The sequence below is a fragment of the Aquarana catesbeiana genome, linkage group LG13, assembly GCF_042186555.1.
Source record: "Aquarana catesbeiana isolate 2022-GZ linkage group LG13, ASM4218655v1, whole genome shotgun sequence".
NCBI lineage: Eukaryota > Metazoa > Chordata > Amphibia > Anura > Ranidae > Aquarana > Aquarana catesbeiana.
In genome coordinates this window covers 182,791,545-182,815,505 of record NC_133336.1, presented here as the reverse complement: position 1 = coordinate 182,815,505, position 23,961 = coordinate 182,791,545, and the positions used below count along the sequence as shown (strand labels likewise).

The following is a 23,961-nucleotide window of genomic DNA, read 5'->3' as shown; positions in this document are numbered from 1 at the left end:
TTCCAGCTGTAAGAAAAGTTGTTTTTTAAATGTGTGATCTCTACTTCAGGAATGTTAATAGGAAAGGCCTCTGATTTGGAAGTATTCATTTTATATCCAGAGAGGGCTCCATAGCGGTCTAGTTCCGTGTGCAGGATCGGAAGGGATATGTGGGGTTGGGACAGTGTAAGGATAATGTCGTTGGCAAAGAGGGAAATTTTGAACTCTTTACCCCTAACCGATATGCCCCTTACGTCTGGGTATCGCAGATAGAGGCAGCTAGGGGTTCAACGCATAATGCAAATAGCAGGGGTGAGAGTGGGCACCTCTGCCTAGTGCCGTTAGCCACTGAGAAAGAGGGGGAAAGGGCAAAGGGAGACCTAACTTGAGAGGAGGGATTGGCATAGAGATATCTGATCGCCCGCAAGAAGGGCCCTTGAAGTGGCAATCACTGATGTAGAGGTGACTACTACAGTAATTTCCATCTTCCGTAGGTGTCTTCAAGGTATGGCACATACATTAGTTACGATGGTCTAAGATGGACCAATGTAACTATGCAAAAATATCCATACCTGAAATTCAATTCAGCTTTAAATAGAGCATGAAGGGGTTGAGACCCCAGTGTGGTTTTTTACTGCTATCAAGAGTGATTTACTATTACTTTCTGTCCTGCTGACAACAGTCAACTCTCTCAACAATTCTTCAACAGCCATACAGGCAGGAATAAAATTCCCTTTCTTTACTAAAGTAGGCTAAGGTTAGAACTCATATCAGAAGTATTTCATGTCCCTGATGCAGATTTTTTCTTCCTCACTGTCTGGTAAAACTGTTGTAAACATGTAGGTGTGGTGCAGTGTGGTGCGGAGGCAATAATTCACACAGGCAGATCCAATAGGAGACTTGTATTGAAGTAATGCAGTAACAGCCCACAACAAACCTAATCGAAAGGCTACCCCCAGGAAGAAGCAGATTCCAGCTGGACTGAGTGGCTGTTGAGAGGGCACAGAATGCAGCCTGGCTGTCTAGTGTCCAATCGGGAAGGTGTCCAGAAGAGATGCGACCCTACGCTTTCCCTCTTCATCAGGAACCTTTCCCTAATGCTAGTACTGTCCCTGACAGATGGGGTACCTTTCCCCATTCATCCTACTCGCACAATGCATGCTGAGTCTGGAAGCCAGAGCCATAAATAGGCTCTGCCTGACACAACATCGCTACCGGAGTAACATGGAGTGGCAGCATCTATTTGGGTGCTTGCCTGGTGACCCAGCAAACCATAGAGGATTTCCCTCCCCAGCTGAGGTACCACTGCAGAAGAGCACCACCTGCAGTGAAGAAAGTAGACTGCACCTGCCCACAAACAGGATAGGAAGTGAGGTTAAATCTCTCCAACTGAGCCCAGGATAGCAGTAGAAACCCATCAGGGGTTCTAGTCTTTTGCTGCCTTATCCAAGATTAGAAAAAAAAAATTTTTGGCTTGTACGCTTTAGAAAGCAGAATTTTGCAAGAGGATGGAATCGATTTATAGCCTTTTGTTTATATTCTCTGCCTCTTTTTTTACCTGCAACCTATGGTTTTTGGGAATGTGCTTCAACCAGTAGGTGTTCTTTAACCCCGGCAACAGTGATCCGACCAGAGCTGCACAAAAAGTAAAATTGCAACTATCAACTTCAATATAATGAGGACCATGCTGAAAAAAGTAAAATATGTGCAAAAACTATAAATAAAATGTTTTAAAACCTTCAAACTTCAATAAAGTGCCAATGGAACCCAGAATCAATAAAATAAAATAAAAACTGAGTGATTGCTTTAAAATATGCGCAAAGAAATTCACCAAGATATATATATATATATATATATATATATATATATATATATATATATATATATATATACCGTATATACTCGAGTATAAGTCGTTCCGAGTATAAGTCGAGGCCCTAATTTACCACAAAAAATGGGAAAAACTTATTGACCTGAGTATAAGACGAGGGTGAGAAATGCACAGCTACTGTAAGTGGAAAAGAGGGTCAACAATGCCTATTTGCAGCCTCACTGTGCCCATTTGCAGCCTCACTGTGCCCATTTGCAGCCATAGGTCCCCTGAACTTCAAACTCGGTAGTTAAGGGTTCCTAGATGCCCCCTAGCTGCAGCCAAACTTTGGGGTCTCTGAACCCAAAGGGTCCCGAAATGACATTGCAGCAGATGGACACAGTTGACCGAATTTGGGGCCCTGTATCTTAGGGCCACTTAGTGCTAAGAACCCCAAATTTGGTGTGCAAACCCAGTGGAACTAGCACCATAAAATTTCCAAAGCTGGGGTTTCTAGCACCAAGTGGCCCCGAGATACAGGGCCCCAAAAATCAGTTCAGAAAATGTCAAGCACTTTTCTACAGCAGAGAATGACATTTTCCGAACCAGTTTGGGGGCCCTGTATCTCAGGGCCACTTAGAGCTAGGAACTTCAGCTTTGGATATGTTGTGGTACCAGGTCCACTGGGTTTGCACACCAAATTTGGAGTTCCTAGCATCAAGTGGCCCTGAGATACGGGGCCCCAAATTCGGTTCGGAAAATGAAATTTTTTGCTGCAGAAAAGTGCTTGACTCGAGTATAAGTCGAGGGGGGCACATTCAGCACTAAAAAATGTGCTGAAAAATTCGACTTATACTCGAGTATATACGGTATATATATATATATATATATATATATATATATATATATATATATATACTGCAATGACAAATGCTTAATGGACCTTCAATCAAAAATATGAAAGAAAGTCTGAAAGCTGCACCCTAACATGAAACACTTCCACCCCGATATTACATGAAGAAACAGGAAGTCACCCGTGGGACTTTAAATTAAGTGTTCATGATGATCAAAGGGTAAACAGTATACAAATATCAAAAGTAGCAAAGTTTATTTGAATGGTAAACAAACTCATCCAGTGTAAGACATGAGCATGGGTAACAGATTCATAAAACAGCAACATGACATAATAGTCCTCGAAACATAGCCATTATTGATTAACATCACAGAGTATAAATAGTACAGATATCCATAATAACATCTCTAACCCGACGCGTTTCTCGAGATCTACTCGCTTCCTCAGGGGCTGATGTGTATATCTGATGTTTGTCAGACAATTGGCTTCAGAGGCTGATCCCAGGCAAGGGTCAGCGGAGGACATCTCCCCCGAGAACTGAAGGGATGGAGACCACAGCATGGAAGACCAAGGCCAGACATAGAGCAGGCATGGCAAGGAATTGGAAAGGAAAGTTGGGATCCAAATGTCACCCATGTATCTTGCAAGATGTACTCACAGTATGGTTGAACCTCTTGCTTGTGTGTGGAGGAGACAGAAATGAAAGTAACAATGCAAAAAGAAGTCCAAATAATGTCAAAAGTTCAATAAGTGCAATCCCCACAAGGTGCAAGTGTGCAAGAAAATCACTAAAAAGTGTCCTCCACCAAAAGTATCCTTCTCTCCCCTCCCCAAAAACAGATGCTGGGAAGTGGCTCAATACATGTGCAGATAAAGATTGCTGGAATCTTCTCTCCTGGAAATCTTTCAGCTGAGAAATGTATGCCTTCTCTCTCAACTCAGCATTGATAGAAATGTACCGTACTCCAGTTGCGGCTGGTGCTCAATATTTTGGGGGGGGGTGGCGAACAAACCTGCCCCCCTCACTCGCACATACCATCACCGCCGCCACCACCCGTGCATATGCCTCGGTACTCACCCTGCTTCCTGCTCTCCGCACTGGCTCATCCTCCCATCTGCAATCTGTTCGCTCCGTCTCTTCCCTCCCGGGCAGCTCTTGTTACAGGCGCTAATGTCTTCCTGCTTCTCCTCCCAGCTGAACAGGAAGTGGGTCCTGAGACCCGATTGGCCAGGGCATCCTAAGACTCCCTGGCCAATCGGGTCTCAGGACCCGCTTACTGATTAGCTGGGAGGAGAAACAGGAAGACATTAGCGAATATTAATTTGCTAATGTCACACAACTGAGTGGGCTCGGGGCGCAGTGCTGATGTCACGCGGAAAATTCACCTTACATGTTTTACCGTATTGTCCTCATCAGAAGCGGTTGTACAGCATACCACTTCTAATGACGTATATATGGCGAAACATGAAAGGCGGATCTTCCGAGTTACGCCAACTCGTATCAGCCCATGGAGCCAACAGTGCTTGCTGTACTTACTCATGCTGTTTCCCCCTTGTATCGAGCATGCACTTGAAGTTTGGTTCTACATTATGTTGCACTCTGCTTCTGTTCCCTACAGTATCTATACATCTGAATTATCCAAAATGGAGAAGACTACGGTACATTTCTATCAATGCTAAGTGGAGAGATGAGGCATGTCTTTCTCAGCTGAAAGATTCCTGGGAGAGAAGATTCCAGCGATCTTTATCTGCACATGTATTGAGCCACTTCCCAGGATATGTTTTTTGGGAGGTGAGAGAAGGATATTTTTGATGGAGGACATTTTTTGTGATTTATTTGCAGACTTGCATCTTGTAGGGATTGCACTTATTGAACTTTTGACTTTATTTGGACTTCGTATTTTGCAGTTACTTTATTTTTGATTGAAGGTCCATTCAGCATTTGTCATTGTAGTAGATATATATATCTTGGCGAATTTCTTTGCACATATTTAAAAGGAACCATTCAGGTTTTATTTTATTTCATTAATTCTGAGTTGCATTGGCACTTTATTGAAATTTGAAAGTTTCATAATAATTTTTTACACTTTTTGAACATATTTAACTTTTTTTATTGTGGTCTTGATTATATTGATATTGATATTGATTTTCACAAATACTGTAATATGGTATCTGCTGCTGATCCAAACTAATTAGATCCCGCATCTGTGGCATTGATTTATTACTCATTCAACTATCAACTCTTAACTTACCTCTGCAAGTTGGTTCTTTTCCCCATTCTCCATCTCTACATGTAATACGTGGATTCCCTTCAAGAACATAAAAATTTGTACATTTATACCTCACACTAGAGCCCGATTGATAGCTAGGCTTTTTTGTATCAACACTATCTCCATTCAGGATCGTTGGAGGTTGACCACAGCTCTCTCCATATCCTGAAATTAAACAAAGAACACACACAATAAAGATGTTAGGCCAATAAAATTAATCTGTACGATATTTATAGTTTTCAAATATATATATATATATATATATATATATATATATATATATATATATATATATATATACATACATATATATATATATATACATATATACATACATATATATAGATCGGAGCGTGTTGTCGGAAATTCCGACCGTGTGTGGGCTCCATCGGACATTTTCCATCGGATTTTCCCGACACACAAAGTTGGAGAGCAGGAGATAAAATTTTCCGACAACAAAGTCCGTTGTCGGAAATTCCGATCGTGTGTACACAAATCCGACGGACAAAGTGCCACGCATGCTCAGAATAAATAAAGAGATGAAAGCTATTGGCCACTGCCCTGTTTATAGTCCCGACGTACATGTTTTACGTCACCGCGTTTAGAACGATCGGATTTTCCGATAACTTTGTGCGACCGTGTGTAGACAAAACAAGTTTGAGCCAACATCCGTCGGAAAAAATCCTAGGATTTTGTTGTCGGAATGTCCGAACAAAGTCCGACCGTGTGTACGCCCTATTAGTCCGTAGGGTTCAATATTGAGTTGGCCCACTATCTATTTTTCATGTTTTATGTATTTTATGCTTATTTTCACTCTTTACCAATGGTGGTGATTTGCACACCCACATTTTATATGATATACACATTGGAATAGGTTGTAGTATTTTTGCAGGACTTCTCACCAAGTTTGTTGTGGACTTTGGTGCACACATTTTATATTTTGGTATTTTTTATTTATATTTTCTCATTTTGCAGTTCTTACATAGACAAGTATTATTCTACATAATTTTTTTATTGTGCAGAAAAAAAAATAGCACAAATTAAAATAGAGATGCTATCTGCCATCCAAATACAAAGAACTTAACAAAAAAAGTTCCAGGCATAAAAAAATATAGAAAATATAACATAACATAAATATAAAAAATATATAACAATATAACAAAAAATGTTTTTATGACTTTAAAATGTGAAATATAGAAAATATAGAAAATTATTCCAAAAAACTGAAAATAATAGAAATTAGTAAGAGGTGAAGGGATGATAATCCCCAGACCAGCGGGTTGTTGCGGTTCTTGTGGCTGGTATTGCCACTGACCGCCATGCTGCTGTGGTGGGTGGGGTGGCTGTGGTAGGTTGGCTGTGGAGGTGGTGTATGTGGGCCCACAAAATCACACATGTAGGTGGTGGCAAAGATATCGCCCGTCGCCCCCCTGTTGAGGAGTTGCAGGACGAGATCCTCGCACCTTCTCCTCTGGTCACCGGCCATCCTCCTTAACCTATTGTCCGTCACCACTCCAAATCCCTCAAACTCATCTGGGTCTGTCGGGATAGCAGTAGTGGCCTGGCTAAAGAAGTCAGCTGTGGCCTCCTGCAGATTCCTGCTCTTCCTTTTAGCAGGAGGTTGTAGGGGAGGGAGCTGGGACTTTGTCTGGCTGATGGCTGCTGGCTCCTCCAGACTGACACTTTCCTGTGTATGAAAATGGGATACAATTAGAAACTTTTTATTGGTTTGGTCATCAATCACACACTGTTGCAATTTGAATGTGGAGAAATAGAAAAGACTATCATTCTGACCCAAGCATTTTTCATTCTTGTTCAAATCATTTTTGGTCCCTACTGTCTATTGATATGGAAACCACTTTGTTAACGCAATAACATTTAGTTATCATCATTGTATTTTTGGATACAAATATGTTCAACAATGCTATACATGGGTCAAGCTGGGCTCCTCCACATTTTCATCCTGTGCATCAGGACCTGTGCAGACCTCAGGAGCTGTGGCCTTAGCAGACATAGAAGGGAGCATAGACAGCAATGGCCTGGGTTCAGTATGATCTGTCAAAAACCGCAGGCTTTGGTAATACCACAGCCTGGGGACATATAGGTCATCCGCTGCTGCTCCAGATCTCTCAGAGCCCAGGACCTTGTTCTGCTCTCTTTTAAATGTACTACGAAGGTTGGCTATCTTTTGCCTGATGGAATTGGTGTCTGCCCTGGGGTACACAGGTTTGCACAACTCTACCAGTTTCACCAAAGCTGCCTTCCTCAGTATTTTTTTTTGAGTAGTCTCTACTCTTCACCCTCCAGAGACAGGGCAGCTCCTGGTACATGTCAATGAAATGGGGGAGAAATTCTGGCGAGGTGAATTTATCAGTCATGATGATATGATGCCTGCGAGACAGAACACAAGACAAACCATAATGTCTGGCTTAACCCATAAGCTGATCACAATATAGGCCTCAATCTAACAGTATAGGCCACTAGCCACCTATGCCCCAATTTCCAATTATTCCTTCATTTTCTGCTCCTTTAGTGTGTTAGTGATTGATCATCCTCCACTCCAAGATCATTCCTACGGCCGTTCCATCGACCGTGCGTCCTGGCCTTATACACACTGCGCATGCGTCAAACTCCGCTCTCAGTGCGTCATGACGCTGGGGTGTGACCATCTCTCTTCTGCATGCGACACACACAAAGGGGAACATTTAGGAGGGACAACATGGCGGTTTCGGCGGATTGCAGCCAGCCCCGCCGTGGTGGAGCTCATAGGAGGCACAAAGCAACCCCCATGAGCAAGGGTGAGATGGTGGAGATGGTGCGCATCCTAGAGAAGCACTATTATGACTGTAAGTTGCGCAATTACGAAAGGCCCAGCAGCTGAAAGGACAGCATTTTGGAGAAGGTCATTGCCGTTTTGCACAGAGAATTTTCTGTGGACCGATCAAAGGACCAAATCCGAAAACGATGGTCTGATCTAAAACACTGGGAACAAGACCAGATGGAGTACATACATCAGATCATAAAAAAAAGTAAGCAATATTTTGATCTAAACAATATGTATATGTGTAAATTAGCTGTCTGTATGTTCTTTCTCCAAGTAGCTCTAGAGAATTCTATAGAATCTTTTAGAAAATTTTTGTATGACTTGGGATCGCAAAGATGAAGGTGAATATAAAGCATATATATGAACATTCTTATTTGGTCATGTTTTTGGACATTCATTTATTTTTTGTATTTATTGTTTTTTTTTCTTTCAACAGGGAGGCACAAAAAAAGGATGCTCTAGCCAAGCCACCGCAAGGGACGAAGGGAGGCTACCTTCGCTCGGGCCCCAACAGGGGAGGCAACAAGGCCATCTTCCCCCCAAAAACGTAAGTGCCAAATTCAAATACACTCATTTAGCCACCGACAGGGGTGTTTCTAGGTCGGCCAAAGGCCATGGGCTTAAGGCAGAACATAAGGGGTAAAGAACACTTTCTGGTTGCTACCTGACTCATCAGTGCCCATTAATGCAGCCTTGCCAGTGTAGACATGGGTAAAGGAGAGGCCCCAGGGCTCCCAGTCTCACAGAGTCACGCCTGCTAGAATGGTCATCATATATCCCGTATCCCATAGGAGACAAGAGGGGTGGGGGGCAACTGCAGGACTTTTTCAATGTTGCCACTTGTCAAGTAATTGCCCTCTGGAAAATGCCATTACTCAGAGGAAAGTGAGTGTGGTTAGCTCACCCAGGATGTTTCTTTGGAGCCATGGGATCTGTCTCCTGGGCCCAGTACAGACATTGTCATTGTGGATGTCAAATTCCCTGACGCAAGTCACAGTGAGGGTTGAAGCGAACCAGAAGAGGAAGAAAGTATTCGGGAGCCTCTTGTTTGCGCAAGTAAGTATTCTTGGAATCTTGCTTCAAAAGTGTATACATGTCGAGTGTTTAGATGTCCAAACCAAACACCCACTCCGCACATTAGCAAAGTATGTAGTGTGTTAACATTAGCATGGAAAAGGAAGAAGTGGAAGGAGCTGGCAGTGTTGCTAGGTACCCGAGTTTGTGAGACCCAGGCACCAGGGCCAAGATTATAGAGTAGTTGCAGTGTGTACATTCCTAGTAGTGTAGGTGTCTGAAGGGCAAGCAGGTTGCAAGCAACAATAGACTGGGTAGGTAAGTATTTCCTTAATTTGACTAGTTACTTGACCATAACTCACTATGTAGGGCCTCCGCCACTTGACCATCGGTCCCTTAATACTTTTTACTCTTCTTACTAGGTCATGATCTTCCATGATGTACTATTGGCAGAATAAGTGCACATATGTTGCAGAGTTTGAAGGAACTGGAGCAAATCAAGGAGGCTGCCACTGCTTTACAGCGAAGAATCAGATATTTTGTGGACATGCTTGCCAAATTCTCATTTCCTCTTGCCTGGTCTGAAGTTTATTGTTCCACTTGTTGGCTCCTGTGTGCCCTTACTAATTACCATGTTTTTATGACTTTAAAATGTGAAAGTTTAGGGACAGAACTCAGTGTTTCTCCACTCCTCTAGGTGCACCACCAGGTCCTGTTTTCCAGATTTTCCTCAGTCTATAAATGACTGTGCGAATTACTAACAGTGAAAATGACAACATCACCTGTGCCAAATTCAAGAAATCAAGAAAACATGACCTCAGTTTGCATTTTGAGGAGGAGAGTTGGGAAACACTGCCCTAACTAATGTGAATCGTAATGTATATCTGTTTTTTAAAATCTAAAACCCAAAATTTGAAGGTGCCCACAAATTGGGCCTTAACATTCTTATTTCCCCCCCATGATCCCATGCCCAAAATGTGTGTAGTTCCATATATTTATTTTTCTATATGTGCTATCGCCCATCATGGGGTATCAATGGACGCGTTTTGCGGGTGCAACCCCTTCCTCATAACTAAAGGAGCTCTGAGGAAGGGGTTGCACCCCTGAAATGCATCCATTGATACCCCGTGATGGGAGATAGCACATGTTGACACACTGTGTGTTTTTTGGGGCTTTAGAAAAATAGATGTTTGTAACTACACACATTTTAGGCATGGGATCATAGGGGACATTTAATTGGTAGGCCTCTACGTGTACGTGGCTTCAAATTTTTGCTTTTAGAGGGGTGAGATCACCCCATCTGAGGAAGGCAACATCCACACAGTCTTGGGATACTAATGTCTCGGTTGCCCTTCACTTTACCAAGCTCGAAATTTGTATGTTACTGAGTCTTGGATGTGTATCTAATGGTTTAGAACATGCCTGTTTAGTCACAAAAAAGGAGAAATAATGCAAAACATACATGTTATACACCAAGATGTTGGTTCGTTTTAAAACCTTAAAACACACATGTGAATTTGCTTTGATTTTAGTAAACAATGTGTGGTTTATTATTTCATTTCTCAATAACAGTGTATTTCGTAAGTTGTAGTTACAGTGCTCTTAAATGTGGACAACTCCTGCAATTTTTAGGCCTCAAAAGCATTAAAGGAGTTGTAAAGGCATAATGTTTTTGAACTTCATGCACTCGATTCATTAAAAACAAAAAACATTGTTTGTGTGTAATAATAAGTGATGAAGCAGCGCTAAATATCTCAGAACTTACTTCAATAAATTAATGGAATAATACAATACTAGTAGCAATTCCTGAATACTTCTGAAAGAGCAATCTTGACAATATAAAGTACTAATAATAAAGTGCTAATGACAATAGAAAAACCCTTAGTGTGCAAACTGGTGCAAATCACAAAAACTAGCTGATGCGACTCCATCAATTTTTTTAAGTAAGTTCTGAAGAGATATTTAGCGCTGCTTCATCACTTATTATTATTTATTTTGATGCTGGCAAACACTACAGAAGTCAGCTTGCTTTATATTCTCATCTGTACTTCAGCACTTTACTATATATTCTGTTTACACAGTTTAGCAGCGCATGAGTATTTTATATACACTGTGTGTGTGTAGCAGACCCACAGCACACCATAAGAAATAGAAGATATTGTCATCTCATGTAGCAATTAAAGCAGTGGTCCAGCTGCAAAAATATTTTTTTAAAAGTCTGTAGCTGCTGACTTTTAAATAGGACACTTACCTGTTCAGTGAGCCCACGATGTCGCCCCCCCGTCGGGTGCAGGCGCCGTCTTTCCAACTAAGGGAAACTGAGTTCCGACTGTGCTAGCCCCGCGGTGCTTTGTGAATGGCCAGCTTTTCTTCTGGGACACACACAGGTCCCAGAAGACAATGGGGGTGCTCGCTGCAGAAGAGGACGTGACGTCCTGGGCCGCGGCGCGGCTGAATCGGAAGTACACTTCTTTAGTTTAGGACCACCTCTCAAAAGTGGAGGGAACTCCGCTTTAAGGTACATTTGCACTATTGGAGCAAGTGTCCAAAATAAAGCCCATTTGGGAACATATTAGACATATAAGAAACACAGACAACAGTAGTTCAAATGAAATATGAGTTTATGATCTCAAAAAAAGATTAGACATGATCAGCTACAATTTGCTGCCAAGCCACTGCCCCTCTACCCACAAAATATTCAAGGTATTTCTGCCAAAAATCTTGGGCAATTTGGGAATGCAATCCAGCACGGCATTTTCAATAACCATCAGAACGCCCACAGACGGACAAGTTGCAGCCTCTTCAGCTGGGCCTGCCACTGCAGGGTCCACATCACTTGGCAGTGAGACTAGGTAGCTGGTAGCATTCCTCCTTAAAAAATTATGTAGGATACAGCAGCACAGGACCACACAGTTTATCTTGTAGAGTGGCAGGTTGATTGGAATCAAAAAACAGCCTGAAACGACTCGATAGGATGCCAAAGATGTTTTTGACCACCCTTCTGGCACGAGAGAGCCTGTAATTGAAGATTCTCTGCTCTGGGGTGAGGTTCCTTATAGGAAACGGATTCATCAGATGTTCCCCCAGAGCAAAGGCCTCATCTGCCATGAAAACAAAATTGAGGCCCTCAACATTCTCCTCAGCAGGTGGCAAGTTTAAGGTGCCATTCTGGAGCCGCTTGTAGAACTCTGTCTGCATAATCACTCCTCCATCAGCGTTGCGGCCGTTCTTCCCAACATCCAAATACAAGAACTCGTAGTTGGCAGACACTACAGCTAGCATGACTATGCTGCAAAAGCCCTTATAGTTAAAATAATAGGAGCCAGAGTTTGCTGGTGGTACAATCTGGACATGCTTGCCAACAATAGCACCACCACAGTTGGGAAAATTCCACTGCTGATGGAACTGGGTTGCAACGTCCTGCCATTGCTCTGGGTTGGAAGGAAACTGTGGATAAAAAAAAAGAAAAAAGAAAGTACTACTTCTGCACATAACATTTCAATCAGATTTGACACAAACATGCTTAGCCAACATAAGGATACACTTAAATGAGTATTTAACGACAAAAGTGGAAAGTCCACTTATCTGATTCCTCCCCCCCTCTTGTGGCCCATTAGACAACTTTTAGTGGGGGGGGGGGTAATGGGTAGATGTTTTGGACAGGTAACCCTCTCCACTTCCATGAGAGCTGTTTGCATAAATAGTCAGTAATACTTTGGCCAGCCCCTCCTTACTTACAATATTGGCAGCCCAGTGGACAGGTAAGAAGTGTCATAACCTAAAAAGCTGGATACACACTGTCCAAATTGCAGCACATTTTGATACTATGATTTAACCAATCAATATAAGAGGAGACAAAAACTTAAGAAGTATCAATTTGTAGGTAATCAGGTTTGGGGAATTTATACAGAAATGTTAACACAAAAGAGGGATAGTGTGTATGGGTTTTTCCAAGTCAGCAGATAAAGTATTTGGATCTGTTGACTTAACATTTTTGAGGGGAGGGAAGGTTCCAAATGAGTTTGGGCCAAAAAAATGGCCTCTTGCACCCTGTCCAAATTTAACATTTGTACACATTTTAGGGGTTGTTTAGGGTAAGCCCCAAAATGTAGCTGACAAGAAAACATTTTTAAGTTACCGGGCTAGGTGTGTATGGGCCAAGGATAGCATGTTGGGGAGGTTATTGAAGGAAAATATGCATGTAGACCAAAAAAGGAGCAGAAAAAGCTTACAGCATGCATGAGGACAAAGAGGACATTCACAGCATATTACAATATTGTAAAAGGAATATTAAATGTTGGCACTTTATATGAGACCATGACTATCCAGTACACAGGTCAACATCCCTATTGGTTAGTAAAGGAGGGGAGAAAGGGGAATATGGGAAAAGTTCATATAAAGTCCCATTTTCCCCTATTCCCCTTTCTCCCCTCCTTTACTAAATATTACAATACTGATAATTATGTAATCAACAAATTAATAAAATACATTAGCAAACATAAATACATAGAATGTGATCATAAAGGTAAAAACTTACCCTAATATAGTCCTTCTGCAGGACTTGAATGATGGCTAAGCAGGTCTCTAGAATAATGATTCCCAGAGCCTGGGGGGAGATCCCAGTAGTAAACATGAGGTCCTGGAGATTTCGCCCCATCGCCAAGTACCGCAAGATGGCTATGAGCCTTTGCTCTGCAGTGATGGAAAGCCTCATACATGTGTCCTGCTTCTTAATATAGGGGTCACCAATGCCAAGAGGTGGTGAAAGCAGGGGTCCGTCATCCAGAGATAATTCCGAAAATCATACGTATTATTCTTCTGGAGCTCCTGCACAAAGGCATATGACATAATTGGTCACGATTAAGCAACCAATTTTTGGTCCAAGAACTCCTCCTCCTGTTCCTGGACTGGACTTGGGTCAAAGCAATAACTCCTAGCCCAATAATCACAAGTTCTCTTCTCCAATTACACAACATGGCTGAAATGAAAAGCACAAACTGAAAAGCGGGAATCAACACTCATCAAACTTCTAACATGAAATTAGCAGAAGGAACCCAAAGGGTTGCGCTGGAGAAATGAACTTCCTCTTTATAGTCTCGTAGTATGTCACTACGTTCGTGTTGTCGAACGACAATTTGCGTAACAATAGTATGCAAGGCAAGATCCTGGCACACGCCCTTTTGACAAAAATCAGGCGCTCGGTCGTCCAACAATCAGAATGTGTATGAGGCTTTTGCAGCTATAACAGCTTCAGGTTTAGGCGTGTGTCTTTGGGAATGTTTGACCATTCTTCCAGAAGCACATTTGTGAGGCCAGGCACTGATGTTGGACGAGAAGGCCTTGCAGTTTCCGCTTTAATCCATCCCAAAGGTGTTCTATCAGGTTATGGTCAGGACTCTGTGCAGGCCAGTCAAGTTCCTCCACCCCAAACTTGCTCAACCATATCTTTATGGACCTTGCTTTGAGCACGAGTCAAAATCATTTGGTGGAGGGGGGGTGCGGCGTTGATTTTCTGGGGTTGGGCTCGGCCCCTTAGTTCCAGTGAAGGCAACTCTTAAAGCGTCAGCATACCAAGACATTTTGGACAATTTAATGCTCCCAACTTTGTGGGAACTGTTTGGGGATGGCTTCTTCCTGTTCCAACATAACTGCACACCAGTGCACAACAAGGTCCTTAAAGACATGAATGAGTGAGTTTGGGGTGGAGGAACTTGACTGGCCTGAACAGTCCTGACCTCAACCCAATAGAACACCTTTGGAATGAATTTGAGCACAGACTGCGAGCCAGGCTTTCTCAGTGCTTGACCTCACAAATACGCTTCTGGAAGAATGGTCAAACATTCCCATAGACACCCTCCTAAACCTTGTAGACAGCCTTTCCAGAGAGAAGTGATGAAGCTGTTATAGCTGCAAAGGGTGTCCATTCCAACTCAATATTGAAACCTACCGACTAAGACTGGGATGTCATTACAGTTCATGTGTGGGTAAAAGCAGGCGTCCCAACACTTTTGGTAATATATAGTTTATATTTATATATATATATATATATATATATATATATATATATATATATATATATATATATATATATCCCAGTCTGTAGCACTGACAAGAAAATTATTCTGTGTCAAGTCCTCTACCAAATAGGACAGGTGTGGACTGCAAGGATTGTGGGAGGCATAGTTCTGACAGATGGAGCTGGCTTGGTTGAGGGACTGCAAATCCCACAAGACGCTGGGCTAAGGAGGAAAGGTGGTTCTCTGCTGTTTTCATGGCCTGAGAAGAGGACCTGTTGAAGCTGTTCTGAGAGGACTGAATGGACACTAGGGCTGCTCACCACTGCACCTGAGAGAGAGAGAGGAGCAGTGACAGACATCTTGGGGCATTAGCGAGAGCCACGGTTGTTGGAGGAGCCAACTCTCTGAACAAGGGGACAGACACAGAGGACACTGGCTGGCTGCACTTCACACAGTGAACATAGAGAGAATCACTTCCTGACATAGGAGTTGGTGAGAGGCCGCTGGCCAAATACACACTAAATTTTGACAAAAGAGGGACTGTTTTGTCTACGAGTAATGTATCACAGAGCCAATGCCTTTCTCACTGCTTAAAGGGACCAGAGCCAGTGCCATTATTTGTGTTTAAAGGGACTAGAGCCAGTGCATCATCGGTGCATAAAGGGCCTGAAGGAGGAGAAAGAGTTAACAGGACTGAAACTTGAATATAAAAATAAAAGAATACCACGCTTAGAAAAAAATAAAAAAATCAGCAACAAAAACCATCTAATATCTAATGGTGCTAATGTACAGTTGTAAATAAAGTTGCGCTAAATTGAAATATCTTTAATAAGAGACCAAGTGGAGGTGAAACAAACAAAAACAAATCAATCGAATAGTACAAACATATGCAATAAATAAATTGAATATTGAAAATAAGTGTCCATATGCATCAATAGTGCGTTAAAAATAAAAATATGAAAATAAAATGAATGTCCATATACACCAATAGTGCAAGAAATAGTGTCCTTTAGAATTGTGTACACAGTTGATAAGTGTATGGAGGAATAGGTAAATTTGGGCAATGAGGGCCACAGCAGGTAGGGATTCCGAATGACCACCTTAGCCCTTTAATGCCACAACTGACAAAAAGGAGACTCAACCTGTGAAGCTCTATATATGAGAACCCTTACCAGAGCTGGTGGACCCCCTAAAAAGCAGGGTCATAAAATCAGACAGATTAAGCCCTCTGCAGGGACACGTGGATCCTCCAATATCTCCGATCCTTCGATTGCCTCAGATGGTTGGTGGAGAATTTGTCAAATGCGATGATACACTCATCAGATGGATGTTCACAATCTGAAAAAAACACACTCAGGCTTAAAGCGACGAGTGAGCAAACAGAGAGGGACTCCGATCGTGTAGTAGATTAAAAACATAGAGCTTTAATGCTAAATAAAACGAGCAGGAGCTCGCAAAAGGACATATACAGATGGGTTACGTAAGAAGCCGGTTAACTAAAAACAAACAAACAGAACACTCATGTGCTGGGGTCCCATGTGGCGTGATTGCGTCAGCACAACGCACTGCCCTACATGTTTCGCACTGACACATCACTTAAATAACATACAGCCGAGACCAACTGGTAACCGGACTTCTGGCTTTTGGCTTCTTGGCTTCTTCCCTCTTCCAGCATGCCCAGGGACTGTGACGGCATAAGGGGGCAGGGTATCCGCCTATATAAGTCACATCAGAGCGCTCAGAGAGCATTCCAGCCGGAGAGACCATTGTGCCAAGAAGCCAGAAGCCAGAAGTCCGGGCCCCCGCTAGCAAAAGAGCGGCATGAAGATAATGGAGAAGCCGGCAGAAGAACTGGAACACCGGGAGCAGAGGTCGAACAGCGGGAGAAGAGGCCAGAGAGAGAGAGCAGAGAAGAACCAACCGGACGCCGGGAGAAGAGGAAGAAGAGGAACCGGAGGGACCCCCGAAGTCGGCAGAAGACCCCCAAAGCCGGATGAAGACCCTCCCGGAACTGTCTAATAAATTACTTTAAAAACCTGTGTAGTGTGTTTTATTATTGACACTTTTTCCCTAGGTAAATGGGTAGGGGAACCATGTACCCCATACTCATTCACATAGGGTGGGGGGCCGGGATCTGGGGGCCCTCTTATTATAGGGGGCTCCCGGATTCCGATAAGCCCCCGCCCGCAGACCCCGACAACCAACGGCCAGTGTTGTCGGGAAGAGGCCCTTGTCCTCATCAACATGGGGACAAGGTGCTTTGTGGTGGGGGGCCCCGCAGGGCACCCCCTCCCTCAAAGCACTAACCCCCCATGTTGAGGGCATGCGGCCTGGTACGGTTCAGGAGGGGGGGCGCTCGCTCGTCCCCACCCCCTTTCCTGACCAGCCGGGCTGCATGCTCGGATCGGGGTCTGGTATGGACTTTGGGGGGGACCCCATGCCATTTTTTCGACGTAGGGCGTTTCCCTTAAAATCCATACCAGACCTAAGGGCCTGGTATGCCCAGCGACGGGGCTCACAAGGTGTCAATCTCGCCGATAAAAGCAGCGAGATTGACTTAATTTTCTAGTCCCGTCGTACCCGAGTCACGTTAAAAATGAACGGACTTGTCCGTGTGTGGGCAAGTCCGTTCATTTGGAAAGTCCGCCGTAACTCCGGCGAAAGTCCGTCGGGAAGACAGGCGGACCTAGCCTGCCGGAAAGTCCGGTCGTGTGTAGGCAAGTCCGTCCGTTCAGAAAGTCCAGCGGTAGTCCACCGGAAAGTCCGGCGGGAAGAACGTCGGACCTAGTTTCACAGAAAGTCCGGTCGTGTGTACGCGGCATTAGTGTTTGGTCATTTTAGCCTGTTTAACCTTAAGAAGGGCCAAGTCCCTAAGAAGTACCAGACATACCATCAATCTTCTTAAAGATTGTGCGTACAGGAAGGGTTTGTGGCTAGTCACGGCAGACGTGATGTCCCTGTATACTATAATTCCACATGATTGGGAGTTGTTATCAGTGGATTACTTTCTAAAGAAATATACCACCCTGTATAGAAGACAAAGAGAGTTCATTATGGAGCTCTTAGAGTATGCCACCACACATAATTTTTTCTGGCATAGTAACAGCCATTACCTTCAGAGGAGGGGTGTAGCCATGGGGGCAAAGTTTGCTCCCAGTTTGGCTAATCTTTTTATGGGCAAATGGGAGGAGGACCTCATCTATGCCCATAGGAGACCTAAACTGTTCTCTGGGCCAGGTACATCGATGACGTCCTCCTCCTATGGGATGGCACCTTGGAATCCCTACAGATATTTATGACCTTGCTTAACAACAACGATCGAGGCATAGAATTCAAATACAAAGCTAGTCAGTACACTTTCAACTTTTTAGACTTGACTATTCGATCGAAATTTGTTTATACCTCGAGATAGCTGCAATCATAGCTCATGGCTAGACTCAGTCCCTAAGAGTCAATTTATATGTATGAGAAGAAATTGTACTAAAGTCAATGATTTCCCTTTACAAAGTAGAATACTCAGAGACATACTTAGTGACAAGGGTTATGATATGACCACACTTAATGATAGAATTGCGGAAGTTCGAATGTTAGACTGTGATCTTCTATTGGCAGATAAACCTGCTGTTTCGGTTTGCAAATCTAATAATTTTTCTTGCCCTTTTATTACACGCTATTCTCAACAGCACTTTTCTATTAAAAAGCTCATACGCAAGCACTGGCACATAGTTAAAAACGACCATTTGTTGGGTCCAGTCCTCCCTGATAGGCCACAGGTGGTATTTAGGGGGGTTCCTTCAATCAAACCACTGGTGGCCCCCAGTGTTTGTGATCCACCCACAAATAAACCAATGTTCTTTCAGAACCTACTTGGGTTCTATAGATGTAACAACTGTGCTGTCTGTTCTGTCAATGCCACTAAGGTTAGGAAGACCACACAGTTTACTTCTGGAAGAACGAACCAAACTTTTCCCATTAAATCCTTTACAACCTGCTCTACTCCCTGTGTGGTCTATCTCCTGACCAGCCCGTGCGGGCTTCAGTATGTGGGTCGCACTGTACGCCCACTACAGGTCAGGTTGAATGAACACATAGGAAACATTAGGAGAGGGTTTAAAGGTCATCCATTTTCCAGACACCATCTAGAGGTTCAGCAACAAAACCCTAAGGGTACCTCTATGATAGGGATAGATAGGCTTAGATTACATTGGAGGGGTGGACCAAAGAGGCGGGCTATCTCAAAGCTCGAAATGAGCTGGATATATAAAATTAGATGCCTCAAATCTTCCGGTTTGAATACAGATATTAAAATAATGCTTTTATTGACAATTCCTAAAACTTCTTGAGTATTGCCGAGCTGAATAGTTTGTCAGTATTTCTGTTATGTAGAGATTTTATCACTGTGTGTCCTTACATAATCGTCTTTGATGTGAAGTTAATCTGGAGAGAATTTTCCCTTTCTCCCTTTTTTTTCCTTACCTTATCTACATCTGGAGTAATTACCAAGTTTTTACTAGATTGATGGCATTGCTGTATAAGTTTGTAATGCTTTATATGTTCATTCATGATATGTATGTACTAATATAAAATAGAAGCGCTATCATGTGACCTGTATGAACTTCAGATTGAGGTCTGATTCCCACTTGCGTTCCATATGAGCTCCAGATCGAGATCTGGTTCCTGTTTGCGTTCCATGTGTCAATCTGGTTAACATAAAAAACTTTCCTCCCGGAAACATCTCTGCGTTAATAGCACCGAGCAAGTATACTGTCGGGTTCAAGGGAATAGGGATTTGCGCCAACCTAGAGATGCATCGAGATACCTCATCCCAATACCTATGCAACTTTGGGCACCTCCACATTAAATGGATAAAGTCCCCCCTGTGCACTCCACACTTAGGGCACAACGGGGAATCCCTATCCCCCCATTTGTGAAGCTGTACTGGTGTCCTGTAAGCCCTATGCAAAATAAATAGTTGTGACAGCCTTTGTGATGCGGATAACGAGACCACTGGGATAGCTTCAAGCGCCATCTCCCACTGATCATCATCTATCTCGCCTACATCCTCTACCCATTTTTTTCTACACTTTAATGATGTATGATCCTGGGACGCAGTCAGTAATTCCCTATATATTTTTGTTATTAATCCTTTCCTTGTGTCTGCTTTTAAAACTTCACTCAATAGTGGGACTGTTGTTACTCCTAAAGAATGAATTATTTGTTGCGCCTGCAGCGCATGGCGAAGTTGAGGGTATTGGTAAAAACCCCTAGGATGCAAATGAAATTCCCTACATAGTTGTTCGTATGTCTTTAACACTTCCCCCTCGTAGAGCTGTGAGAAAAACCAGATCCCCTTTTCCTTCCAGTATGAGAAACCTTGCAATTCCTAGACCTCAGTATATCTTTTATTGTGCCATATTGGTGTAAATGGGAGCACGCCCGTTATTTTTAGTATTTTCTGGATCTTACATAGTTACATAGTAGGTGAGGTTGAAAAAAGACACAAGTCCATCAAGTCCAACCTATGTGTGTGATTATGTGTCAGTATTACATTACATATCCCTGTATATTGCGGTCATTCAGGTGATTATCTAATAGTTTCTTGAAACTATCAATGCTCACCGCTGAGACCACCGCCTGTGGAAGGGAATTCCACATCCTTGCCGCTCTTACAGTAAAGAACCCTCTACGTAGTTTAAGGTTAAACCTCTTTTCTTCTAATTGTAATGAGTGGCCACGAGTCTTATTAAACTCTCTTCTGCGAAAAAGTTTTATCCCTATTGTGGGGTCACCAGTACAGTATTTGTAAATTGAAATCATATCCCCTCTCAAGCATCTCTTCTCCAGAGAGAATAAGTTCAGTGCTCGCAACCTTTCCTCATAACTAAGATCCTCCAGACCCTTTATTAGCTTTGTTGCCCTTCTTTGTACTCGCTCCATTTCCAGTACGTCCCTCCTGAGGACTGGTGCCCAGAACTGGACAGCATACTCCAGGTGCGGGCAGACCAGAGTCTTGTAGAGCGGGAGAATTATCGTTTTATCTCTGCAGTTGATCCCCCTTTTAATGCATGCCAATATTCTATTTGCTTTATTAGCAGCAGCTTGGCATTGCATGCCATTGCTGAACCTATCATCCACTAGGACCCCCAGGTCCTTTTCCATCCTAGATTCCCCCAGAGGTTCTCCCCCCAGTGTATAGATTGCATTCATATTTTTGACACCCAAATGCATTATTTTACATTTTTCTACATTGAACCTCATTTGCCATGTAGTCGCCCACCCCATTAATTTGTTCAGGTCTTTTTGCAAGATTTCCACATCCTGCGGAGAAGTTATTGCCCTGCTTAGCTTAGTATCGTCTGCAAATACAGAGATGGAACTGTTTATCCCATCCTCCAGGTCGTTTATGAACAAATTAAATAGGATTGGTCCAAGCACAGAACCCTGGGGGACCCCACTACCCACCCCTGACCATTCTGAGTACTCCCCATTTATCACCACCCTCTGAACACGCCCTTGTAGCCAGTTTTCAATCCATGTACTCACCCTATGGTCCATGCCAACGCACCTTATTTTGTACAGTAAACGTTTATGGGGAACTGTGTCAAATGCTTTTGCAAAATCCAGATACACCACGTCTACGAGCCTTCCTTTATCTAGATGGCAACTCACCTCCTCATAGAAGGTTAATAGATTGGTTTGGCAAGAACGATTCTTCATGAATCCATGCTGATTACTGCTAATGATATCATTCTTATTACTAAAATCTTGTATATAGTCCCTTATCATCCCCTCCAAGAGTTTACATACTATTGATGTTAGGCTAACTGGTCTGTAATTCCCAGGGATGTTTTTGGGGCCCTTTTTAAATATTGGTGCTACATTGGCTTTTCTCCAATCAGCTGGTACCATTCCAGTCAATAGACAGTCTGTAAAATTTAGGAACAACGGTCTGGCAATCACCTGACTGAGTTCCCTAAGTACCCTCGGATGCAAGCCATCTGGTCCCGGTGATTTATTAATGTTAAGTTTCTCAAGTCTAATTTTAATTCCGTCCTCTGTTAACCATGTAGGTGCTTCCTGTGTTGTGTCATGAGGATAAACACTGCAGTTTTGGTTACTGAAGCCCCCCGATTCACTCGTGAAGACTGAGGAGAAGAATAAATTCAATACCTCTGCCATCTCCCCATCCTTTGTAACCAGATGTCCTTCCTCATTCTTTATGGGGCCAATATGGTCTGTCCTCACTTTTTTACTGTTTACATACTTAAAGAATTTCTTGGGATTTTTTTTGCTCTCCTCCGCTATGTGTCTTTCATGTTCTATCTTAGCCATCCTAATTGCACCCTTACATTTCTTATTGCATTCTTTATAAATTCTGAATGCTGTGGATGATCCCTCAACCTTGTATTTTTTGAAGGCCTTCTCCTTTGCTTTTATATGCATTTTTACATTGGAGTTAAGCCATCCAGGATGTTTGTTCGCTCTTTTAAATTTATTACCCAATGGGATACATTGGCTAATGCCCTTATTTAATATGCTCTTAAAGCAAACCCATCTCTCCTCTGTATTCTTTGTTCCTAATATTTTATCCCAATTTATGCCTTTTAGCCAGGTTTGTAGTTTAGGGAAGTTGGCTCTTTTGAAATTCAGTGTCTTTGTGTTCCCTTCATGTCTCATATTTGTGTGATTTATACTGAAACGAATTGACCTGTGATCGCTGTTACCTATTTTGCCCCGTATTTCCACATCTGTTATCAGGTCTGTATTGTTGGTAATCAGTAGATCTAGTAATGTTTTATTTCTAGTTGGTGCGTCTACCATCTGACCCATAAAATTGTCCTGCAAGACATTAAGGAACTGGCGAGCCTTAAATGAATGCGCGGTTCCCTCCGCCCAGTCTATGTCTGGATAATTAAAATCCCCCATTATGATAACACTTCCCATCCTTGCTGCTAATCCAATTTGTGATAGGAGATCCGTCTCCACTTCCTCCCTCAGGTTAGGGGGCCTATAGCATACTCCCAGTATTATTTTCCCCTTAGCTTCATCCCTTTGGAGCTCTACCCATAAAGATTCCACCTCCTCCCTAGCCCCCTCAGTGATGTCATCTCTCACATTCACTTGTACATTATTCTTGATATATAGGCATACCCCTCCCCCTTTTTTACCCTCTCTATCCTTGCGGTATAGGGTATACCCTTGAATGTTTGCCAGCCAATCATGAGAGCTGTTGAACCAGGTCTCTGAAATTCCCACAAAATCCAAATCCTCCTTGTACAACAGTATCTCTAGTTCACCCATCTTGTCCGCCAGGCTCCTGGCATTGGTGAACATGCCACATAGTTTAGACCGGTCGCATATTGTCCTCGTATTGGGTGTTTCAAGATTGCAACTTGGACTTGCTACTATACTCACCTTGCGTTTTTGTGCTTTGGTTAACCTACCACTAATGCCCCCAATACTACCCTCTGGAGTATCTTCCGCGCTGGCTATCACTGTCTCTGGACCCTCCCCCCCATCGCCTAGTTTAAAAACCCCTCTAACTTTTTGGCCATCTTCATTCCCAGCAGATCTGCACCCTCCTCATTTAGGTGCAGTCCGTCCCTTCTATAGTACCGGTTACCGACTGAGAAGTCGGCCCAGTCCTCCAGGAACCCAAACCCCTCCTTACTACACCAGCTCTTCAGCCACTTGTTTACTTCCCTAATCTCCCTCTGCCTCTCTGGTGTGGCTCGATGTACCGGTAGTATTCCTGAGAACACTACCTTGGAGGTCCTTTTCCTCAATTTAGCTCCTAAGTCCCTAAAATCGTTCTTTAGGACACTCCATCTGCCTCTGACTTTGTCATTGGTGCCAACGTGCACCATGACAGCCGGGTCTTCCCCAGCCCCTCCCAGTAATCTGTCCACAAGATCCGTGATGTGCCGAACCCGAGCGCCCGGTAGACAACATACTGTTCGGCGCTTCAGGTCTTGGTTACAGATTGCCCTCTCTGTCCTTCTAAGAATTGAGTCCCCTACCACCAGAATCTGTCTTTCCTTTCCCTTTGCTGCCCCCCCACTCTCACTGGAGGAGTTCTTCCCCTGGCAGCTAGGAGAGTCCCTCAACTCCAGCAGTGCTGGTCCCTGACTGGTTACACCAATGTCACTCAATGGAGCGTACTTATTGGGATGCTCCAGTCCTGGATCGGCCTC

The 23,961-nt window shown here is 43.2% G+C and overlaps 1 protein-coding gene across 9 annotated transcripts in view; it reads right to left on the bottom strand.

The window, feature by feature from the left end:
* LOC141117115 (coagulation factor XIII B chain-like) overlaps positions 1-23,961 on the bottom strand; it is a 91,127-nt gene that overhangs the window by 12,786 nt on the left and 54,380 nt on the right. For 7 of the 9 annotated variants that reach the window (XM_073609746.1, XM_073609742.1, XM_073609743.1 and 4 more), the window contains one exon: positions 4,895-5,077. In XM_073609746.1, the coding sequence (XP_073465847.1) occupies positions 4,895-5,077 (183 nt within the window). Of the gene's footprint in view, positions 1-4,894; positions 5,078-11,425; positions 12,198-13,287; positions 13,729-15,939; positions 16,106-23,961 lie in introns of those variants that run through there. The other 2 variants (XM_073609748.1, XR_012237105.1) reach the window with 2 other exon arrangements.